Consider the following 9,124-nt stretch of genomic DNA (forward strand, 5'->3'; position numbering starts at 1 on the left):
TGAGTGTCACTCAGTGTGGGAGGAGTTTACCCACTCAGTGTGGGTGGAGTTTGTCCACTCAGTGTGGGTGGAGTTTGTCCACTCAGTGTGGGTGGAGTTTACCCACTCAGTGTGGGTGGAGTTTACCCACGGGAACAGAATAGGTTCCCGTCAAAAGTTGTATGAACACCTGCTTTCTCGCAGTTCATCATGAAGCAAAGAGAGTAGGGAGAAAGTGGGTTTGTGTGTGTCTGAGTGTGTGTGCATGTGTGTGTGTGTGTGTGTTGTGTTGTGTTTGTGTGTGTGTAGTGAAATAAGGTTCATAGCTGTAAGGAAACAAACAGAATTGGACATTTTTAATCTTTTATTGCACTTTAACTTGACTGCCGGGTCAAATTGACCCGAACAGTATCGATGTAACAAGTAGACGCAGGGGGGGCTGCAAATGTGTAAAAYGAATAMATTTTHAATTTATATGTAGAGTTCACCTATTAAGACAAATAGAAAAAGTTTCATGCAATAAAAATACTTGCAACTATTTTAAAAATATTTTTAAACTTTGAAACGGGTCAATTTGACCCGCAACATAATAGGAGGGTTAAGCCACACTGGAGTAAAAAGCAGTCATCATCGTTATTCTACTTTAGTTTTGGGAATATAAAAATTCAGTCATTGTCTCGAAGCTTCAACACATTAACACAAACAAATGATCCGAACCTCGGGGCGGCAACAGTCGACTACGACTGGGTCAGCGCTGAATGAGACAAGCAAAGTCCCTGAGAGGGATTTGGAGCATAATGTAACGCGTACTGCTCACTGGACGGTGAAATTAAAAATTGTGAAGTGTGACAGAACTGTCAAGAGAACAGCGGCCAGCACGGCTTTAACCAGGTGAGCAGAATCAGAATGAAAAACGTTCCGCCAGCAATATTTGTTTAGCAAGCGATTTAACCTGCAGCAAGAGGAGTTTGGTGAGCCGTGACCTTGAACGTTCAGCTGCAAGTTTTGTGCAAACATCCATAAACGACGTGGCAGCAGAATTATTATTTTTGGGCCAACTGTGGCTAAGAATAGCTCATCTTTTTCCAACTTTAAAGCCGTGCATAAAGTGGACTCATGGCAGAAACGCAAAATAAGGGCTGGATACAGTTTGAGAGTAGTTTCATATCCAGTCATACCTGTTCTATCCTGTGAGTGGTGTCCCTGTGCAGCTGCTGCAGAGCAGCTTTGGCCGATTGCTCCTGGTGGATCAGTTTCTCCCGCGACTCCTTCAGCTCTTTCAGGAGCTCCTCCACCCGCCCCTCCAGCTGCAAAAACAGGGAGAACGCGGCTTGAGCAACCCAAACCTGAGCTAACCGGCTCGGCAGGATTACAGCAGAATCAAAGGGCTGAAGGAAAATCAGGCTCGCGGAGGAATGGAACCAACACTTTCTGTTACAGAGGGAATTTCCCTGAGAAGATTTGCATTAAATTACATGGCACAGGAAAACTTTACTAAACATTACTTAAGGCTACGTTCACGCTGCAGGACGAAGTGACCCAATTAAGATTTTTTGCCAAATATTCCAAAAATATGCGACTTGTATGTGATCTAAAGTGTGAACAACAAAAGACTTGAAAGTGTCCTGCATGCGCAGTAAAGGGTGCAATGACGTCACAGAGCGTGCTCTGCCAGCTGCCACTGAAAAGAAACTCAGTGTTTGCGGACATGAATATGGATGATAACGGTGGTTTGTGATTTTGAAGTTGTTGTCCGACCGGAGCCAGGATATTAACAACTTAATAATCCTCATTATCATCCTCCATGGTTGTTGTTTTTCTGTTATATCAGATTGTGCGCATATATGCAGGTCGCAATAAGGGGAAAAATAAAAAAAGTAATAATTGGGTCACTTCGGGTTGCAGTTGCGAATCTTCATTTTTGAAAAAAATAAAATAAAAAATGTCTCCATCAGACTGGAAAGAACAACAAAAGGTGATTTAATCAGACATTGTGCAAACAAGAAAATAAAGAAAAATGTATACCTTCATGTTTACACACACAAAAAAATCCATCAGATATTGTTCCAGTTATGAGAACATGCGTTTTAAAATTTCACATTAGGTCCTATGAAGAGGAGAGCACTTGAGTTTTTGCTAATCTAATCAAATTGATTAAAAATAAAAACCCCGAAGGCACACAAATGATGTCATCTGTGATAAGATCCCAACACCATTTTCTCCACTTTCCGGACTGCTTTGTTTGACGTCCTTAATTAGCAGCTGAACAGGACCGTGGGATAAATTGAATTGGATTGGAAAGCTGCGGTGACGGGTGAAACTTAACAAGATTTAGCCGTTGGTTTGTCTCCTCATTTGCACAACAGTCAGAGCATAATAATAATAATAATAATAATATCAACAGTGAGTGATACTCAGCCTGTAACCTGTCTGCAGTTGATATTTGGTTAAGAATTTTTTTTTACAAAATATAAGTTAGTAGTTACATTTGATAAGTCACAATGCAAAATATTATAAAAAAGAAATAATGAAAATATAAACTAAAGTCTTTAGAACTATATAGCTGAGGCGACAAATATTGCAAATATGAAGCTGCTGAGTTGTACATTTAAGAAAGTGATATGTAGGACATGCATGAAGGAAAGGCTGCAATCATCTTTATCATATATAAACTCAGAAAAAAACAAACATATAGTCTACAAACTACTGTTAAAATAGAGAGTTTTTTGCCAAAAAAACCCAAAACAAAACAAGAAACCAAACTAAATCTGTTAAGAACTTTATCCCACATTGTTGAACCGCGTTATGACCGGGTAAACACTTAGCAGCAATTCAAATTAATCTGCTAAGCCTTGATTAAAAGCTCAGATGTCCTAGAAGGAATTTTCAGACATCCTTTAAATAAAGATAAGAGTTTGCAGAAAGATTAAAAGTAGCAGCAGGATCATAAAGAAACTCAATTTTCACATAAGATTCCTTAGAAAGCTGAAGTTAGAGAGACAACAGCTTCTCCAGAAGAAAAGATTTTCAAAGTGACCTAGAAACAGTTCAGATCAAAATCCAAAACGAAATCTGGGTGGTTTCCTCAAGAAAGTTGTGGAAAATATGGCAGACTGTGAGAACTCTTTCTTTTAACAAAGTTTCAGCTTAGAGGTGTGCACACCTCTGGAAACAGGTAGTTGTGGTATTTATTCAAGATAACCTTTGCCTCTCACAGGCTTGTTTGACTTTCCGTTCAATTATACAGATTAAATGTCACATTAAAGATGGAAAAGGTCTCGTAGTGATTCGTCACGGCCTCATTTTTTTCACCCTGACACAGACGAGAGATTTAAGGTTAAAGGTTACAGTGTTAGAAATGTTGCAGTGCAAGATGGGAAAGAGAGGAAGTGATTTTAGAGCAGCTGGTACAGCTGCTGCAGCTTCGCAAAAACATCACTGTCACATGATTTTCTGACGTTCCCCTGATCAACAATGCCATTCATAAATGACAACTTGTTAAAACAGAAACAAACTCGACAAAGACCTTTCCTGAAGGTTTTCCCACGGATATGAATATCAGCCAAGATGAGGATTTCTTCTTCACAAACACCTGGCAACATGACAGCCACCTTCTACAGGAAAGACAACTACTGCAAAATCTCACTCCAACAAATCCAAAAAAGAAAAGAAAATACCTTATTAATGGAGCTCATGTGCTGCTTCTCTGTTTCCGCTCTCTTCTTCAACTCTTCCTTCATGTTGTCTTTTTCTGAACAGATACCCAGGATCAGTTCTTGATGTCTCTTGTTCTCCTCATGCAACCTAAGCAAAAAGGTTCAAACAGACGTCAAACCCTGGAAGTCCTTCAGGAATTTAGGTGCATTACATCTTGGCAGGGTAAACAGGGTAACTACAAATGTCAGGTAGTCAAATTTAAGACTTTTTAAGACTCTTTATGCCACCATGGATAAAATTTAAGACTGAAAAGTTGGATGATTCTGCTGTATTACAATAAAACATAGCATAAACTGAATTTTTTGAGGTCTGTTTGTGGCTCTTGGCAGCAACTTTATGTTTCTCGCACTGCATATGGCTTTTAACAGCTTTAACTGTTGTGCCAAACTTAAGTTTTTGTTTATTTTTGCAAGTAGCCTTGTAAGGGTTTAGACACGAGCCAGCTGCAAAGACGAATGTTGTCCAACCAAATAGCAATAAATTAGCATTTAACCATAATCAAGACAAAAGAAAGCTAGGCAACGAGGATGTATAAACAGCTGGTTACCAGGAGGTTCAACCAACTTGAGTCACAAAATGCAATAAAGATGTCTGTGAGCCACTCCAACTTTTGCCAAACAGACAAGTCCCATAAAAAAAAAATCTACATATATAGAGTAACTAGTCCTGCCACAACAAAATTTAAGACCTGTGATTAAAGTATTTAAGGCCAACTCGCATTTTCTTCCATAAATTTAAGACTTTTTAAGGATGTGTGTATGAAATTTACCTCTGAATAGCCTTCTCCTGTTGAGTGTACTTGTACTGTACACACTTCTCAAAGACATCCATGCAGCCGTCCTGGTCCGCTGGGAGTCCATTGATGGGTGAGCTCCCTTTCACTTTCCCTCTGCGTTCGGTTTCAGACAACCCACAAGCTAAAAGCTCAGACTCCAGCTCATCCAGCAGCGACTCTTGCGACAACGAGCGCTGGATCTGGGAAATGAGCTTTCGGCTGCAGTCGGTGTCGAACGGGCTCGACGAGGATTGTAAGGGGATGGAGACGTTGGCGGTGGTCTGCGGGCTTGAGGCCGGCGAGAAGCTGAGCGTATCGGAGCTCGGAGTGGACGGTCCGTTAGAAATCCCAGAAGTGGAGGAGTCCGTAGGGGAGTTTTTGGAAGTGCTTTGGACAGAAGAGGCTGAAGGACTGTTGTCGACAGCGGGTGTCTGCAACGATGGCTCATTGTCGTGCTGAGCTGTTGCATCAAAAGTCAATAAGGTCTCCATTGTCCCCTCGATAACAGGAGGACTGTCTGCTACATCCTGACTGGCAGCAGCAGCCTCATTTGAAAGACTAAGTGGAAGTCCCTCAGTTTCACTGGAAACTTTCCCAGCATCACCTTCAACATCAGCAGCCGTCTCCCCCACATCATGATGATGCTGGCTGCTTATCTGAGCTCCTTCTTCAGTCTTGATTAATCCACTTTCCAGCTGGTTCTCGCCTTTCTCCTGATTGCAATTCTTCACGGCATGATCACTGTTCTCAAAGATTAATTCCTCCTCTTCGACACTTGATGTACTACGATGACACTCGTCTCCAGAGCGTAATTCCTCTGTTGCCAATTTATCATCTGATCCTTCCATGTTCTGCGCAGCTGTAGTCGGAGCCGGATGTTTCATGCTCCGCTTACGGCTCAAACCTGGCAACGAGGAAGACAAAAACAAGAAAGTAGAAAAAAATATATATATACGTTTTCAGTATTTTATGTTCGTTTATCGGTAAGCAACTAAAAGTTCCAGGAAGTCATCCGTGTGGCATCCCTGTGCCATTTGCATCCTGACCTGCACTTCATGTGGTTAGATCATCAGGTAGCAAAGGAAAAACTTAAGGAATGTTCACAGACAGACTCAAGAATCACCAAAGAGGCGTGTTGTTGGCCACACCTATGGCGAGATTATTTTTGCTGGAAGGAGTGACTGCAAACGTCACACAACTGATAGTTATTCAAGATTAACATATCTATAGAGCGTCATTCAACACCAAATAAAATAATCTTTAGATTATTAATCTTTTAGATGCAACTGTAAGCAAATATCAGTAGCGTCTACATTTTTGAAGTATTAATAATGGTCTCAAAGCATAAGAATGATGAGTACAAAACCTGTTAATACTGTAGCAGCATATATGAGGTTGTAATAGAACAAAATATGTCACAATTAACTGTTTACAGTTTTAAACGCCTTGTATTTTTCTGTTTATGTCGCAGCTAGTGTTCCATTAGCTGCCTTAGCACTTTAAGTTCTCACTTTTACACTGATCATCCATCTGGATACTTTACTCTTTTATTTGGGCTGATCTCACGCTTTACTGTTTGTTAGGCCATTTGGTTTGAAACTAATTACACGAGCTTAAGGTGAATGGATGCAGCAGGAAATCAAAAGAAAATTAGAAAATGGGAAGGGAGTGTCTTCAAAATTGAATATGGCTGCACACAACACCTGACGTAGTAAAAAAAAAAGTATATGCATCTAATTTGCACTTTTACTTATCTCATTAAAATCGTTTAGACAACCTCCTTCAGTGAACCGGGTGCTATGGTATTAAAAGGACTAGCATATTGTGAGTAAAGTGAAACATTTAGGTCACATTTTAAGGAGTGATTTGTGTGATAATGATTTGCAAGTTGTACATGCAACTTGCAAATCATGCATGATACTTTTACAGTAAATTTAATATGTTTTCCCAGCCTATTCTTTTCTTTTTTCGTTTTTAAACACAGCTCACTTGTGGTGCAACTACAGTAACGTGGTAAAGAAACTACACATTTAAAATCCTCCAAAAACGTCCAAGATGGAGATGTCTGCAACTTAAATGTTATCATGATGACCAGTGTCCCTATTTTTCATGCCTTATTGAAGAAACTACATGAATAAATGTAGTAATTTAATAGCAAGAGCCCTGTCAACAAGGAATAACTCAAATTTTAAAACAATCTGCTGTTTGCATGCTTTATGACATTTGTGTCATATAGCGTAAAATTGTGATAAATATAACATCTTTACCTCTTCAACACTGCAGATGAAATGCAAGGAGTCAAATGAAAAATTTTAATCTATTCTCAACCCAAGTAAGCGCGTTCAGATTAATGTAAACATTTCCAAGCACAATACTATTTCTTATTATAAACATTTTTAAAAGCATAAAGAAAAGAAAATTGTATGCTATGACAGGTGCCATGCTAAACTTGTAATAAAGTAAATAATTAAATGTCTTTATCTCAGTCTGAATCATTAACTGTTCATCCAACACTGAAAGGGGCTGTGTCAGCATTTACTGTGTTGCTAACCAATGGGATGATTCAGAGTGGGTGGGAAACGTATTAACCTTAATTCAACTTCACATTTTTATTCAGTCATACGACCATTTTACTGCTACACTTGTTAAGGAATCCACACGTTCCCAGCAGCATTAACCCCACCCATTTGAAGACCATCTTCTTGTATCGATTTATATGTTCTTTCATAAAAATAAGGGTTCTAAACAACAACAAACAAAGCCTTAAGCTCTCCCCTTAGCTGAAATATTGTGACATTCCCAATGTTTCCTCTGCTTCCATTAGGGTAAAGCTTTAGCTAGCACAGTACAAGGATGCTCCTCTGACAGGTGTCATGACAAACATCGGAGTTATTAACATCGTGAATGTAATATTTTGTTCTTAAATTAAACATTTCAGAGTAGAGTAAATCGGTGTGCAACAATATGCAGCAGATCGATTAGTTTTTTTTAAATAGTGCTTGACGTTTTATTTACATTCCGGTGCATTTGACGTTAGCAGTACATATCCCTCTGACTTGTTAGCATGCTAGCCTTGTTAGCCAAGACATGGCATCAGGGCTTACTGTCGGGCTACAAAACGAGTTAAAACAGCAAATGCTATAATAAAACACAATAAAACAATCATGTATGATTATTACCAAGCTCTAGGTTGGCATATTTTAATGTCAGAAGCCCATCGCTGTTTCACCTACTTAGCTAAGCTAACCCAGATAACACATACGTTAACTGAGGCTAACGGCTAGCGTGTAACGCCGACACAGAATGAAGCTAAATAAAGATAGCTATACCCACCAGGTGCCAACGAGACATCGTGTATGTCCGTGCAATGACGGCCACAGCTCCCTATTTAACCAGCTGATCGCCCAACTGTTCAATGCTATGACACATCAACAAATATGGCCACAGCAGGAGAAGGATAGAAACCAATGAATGCCAAGAGACAAATGACGTCAGTCTGATGTTAACACACACAACAGGTACACATGCAGGTCTGCCCGGTATTTTAGAGGAAATCCACACCAGGTAAATGTAGGTGAACCGCATTATAGTTGTGGCCAAAGATTTGTAGGTTTGCAGAAAGTTGTTTTGTTTTGTTTTGTTTGGAGGGAACCGACCTTTGATTTAGGTTATAATGATTAAATCCAGCTAACCTAATCACAAAGCCTCCCTTGCATTGAAGCAGATTGACCTTCAGTAATCATGTGAGACTCTCATTCTTGCTTCAGGGGATAATGTTAACGTGGGCAGCTGATATCATTCTATTATTCAGATTACATTTGAAGAGCAGAGTGGTTGTTTTACAAAGGAGTGGTGCCTAAAACTCATTCATCATTAGTCAGCCATGGTTACGGAAACATGAGCTGTCATCATTGATCTGCATGAAAAAGGCTTCAAAGACAACGACAGTTCTGCATGTCAGGTTCCACCCAAATCAAGAACTTCAGTGAAAGAGGTTGAGTGTCTTTGAAAAAAACCCAAAAAACCTAAGGAAAAGAAAATAGGTAGGATTGTCTTCTGAAGAGGACTAAATTAATGGATGACACCACCAGGACTCGAATGCAAAAGGATGGAATAACTGTATGTTTTTTCTTTCTGAAGAAAGTACGTTCAAATTGTTGAAGACATTTGGAAAAAAAATACTTTCTGTAGAAGAAAAGGTGAATAAAATTTGTAAGCTTTTTCTTATATAACCAAAGACAATTGTTAAAAAGCATAAAAAAAAGTTTTACAGTCATAACCAACAAGGAAGATTTTGATACATTTAGGTTTTAAAAAACAAAAAACAAAATGAGAAAGAGCAGAGGAAAATGAAACATTAGACAAAGCACTTTATAACCCAGTAAGCAGGGAATGAATTAATAACATCTGTTAATAACCCAAAGGGATTGGAGTTGCTTTCATTTGCACTTTAGAACATAAACTCAGAACATTAAATCCTAAAATATAATGTTGACTTCAGGATTTATTTATTTATTTTCCCTTTCGGATTAATAAAGTGTTTTTTAATTTGATTGAAATTGCTGCCCTCTTGGGCACAGCCGATTGTGAGCAGATGTCAGTTTAAGCTCTAGTGCAGTTAAGTCAACAGAAAATATAACACGTAAACCAGTT

At 39.1% G+C, this 9,124-nt stretch overlaps 1 protein-coding gene across 3 annotated transcripts in view; it reads right to left on the reverse strand.

The window, feature by feature from the left end:
- ccdc186 (coiled-coil domain-containing protein 186) overlaps positions 1-7,971 on the reverse strand; it is a 29,710-nt gene extending 21,739 nt beyond the window's left edge. For all 3 annotated transcript variants that reach the window (XR_001777671.1, XM_008436689.2, XM_008436688.2), the window contains exons 1-4: positions 7,805-7,971; positions 4,466-5,375; positions 3,657-3,783; positions 1,158-1,286 (exon numbers count right to left, since the gene is read on the reverse strand). Coding sequence is in view for 2 of the 3 variants with exons in the window: in XM_008436689.2 (XP_008434911.1) it covers positions 1,158-1,286; positions 3,657-3,783; positions 4,466-5,355 (1,146 nt within the window). In the remaining variant the exon portion in view is untranslated. The remainder of the gene's footprint in view (positions 1-1,157; positions 1,287-3,656; positions 3,784-4,465; positions 5,376-7,804) is intronic.
- Positions 7,972-9,124: the final 1,153 nt, after the last annotated feature.

This window comes from Poecilia reticulata, linkage group LG19 (genome assembly GCF_000633615.1).
Source record: "Poecilia reticulata strain Guanapo linkage group LG19, Guppy_female_1.0+MT, whole genome shotgun sequence".
NCBI lineage: Eukaryota > Metazoa > Chordata > Actinopteri > Cyprinodontiformes > Poeciliidae > Poecilia > Poecilia reticulata.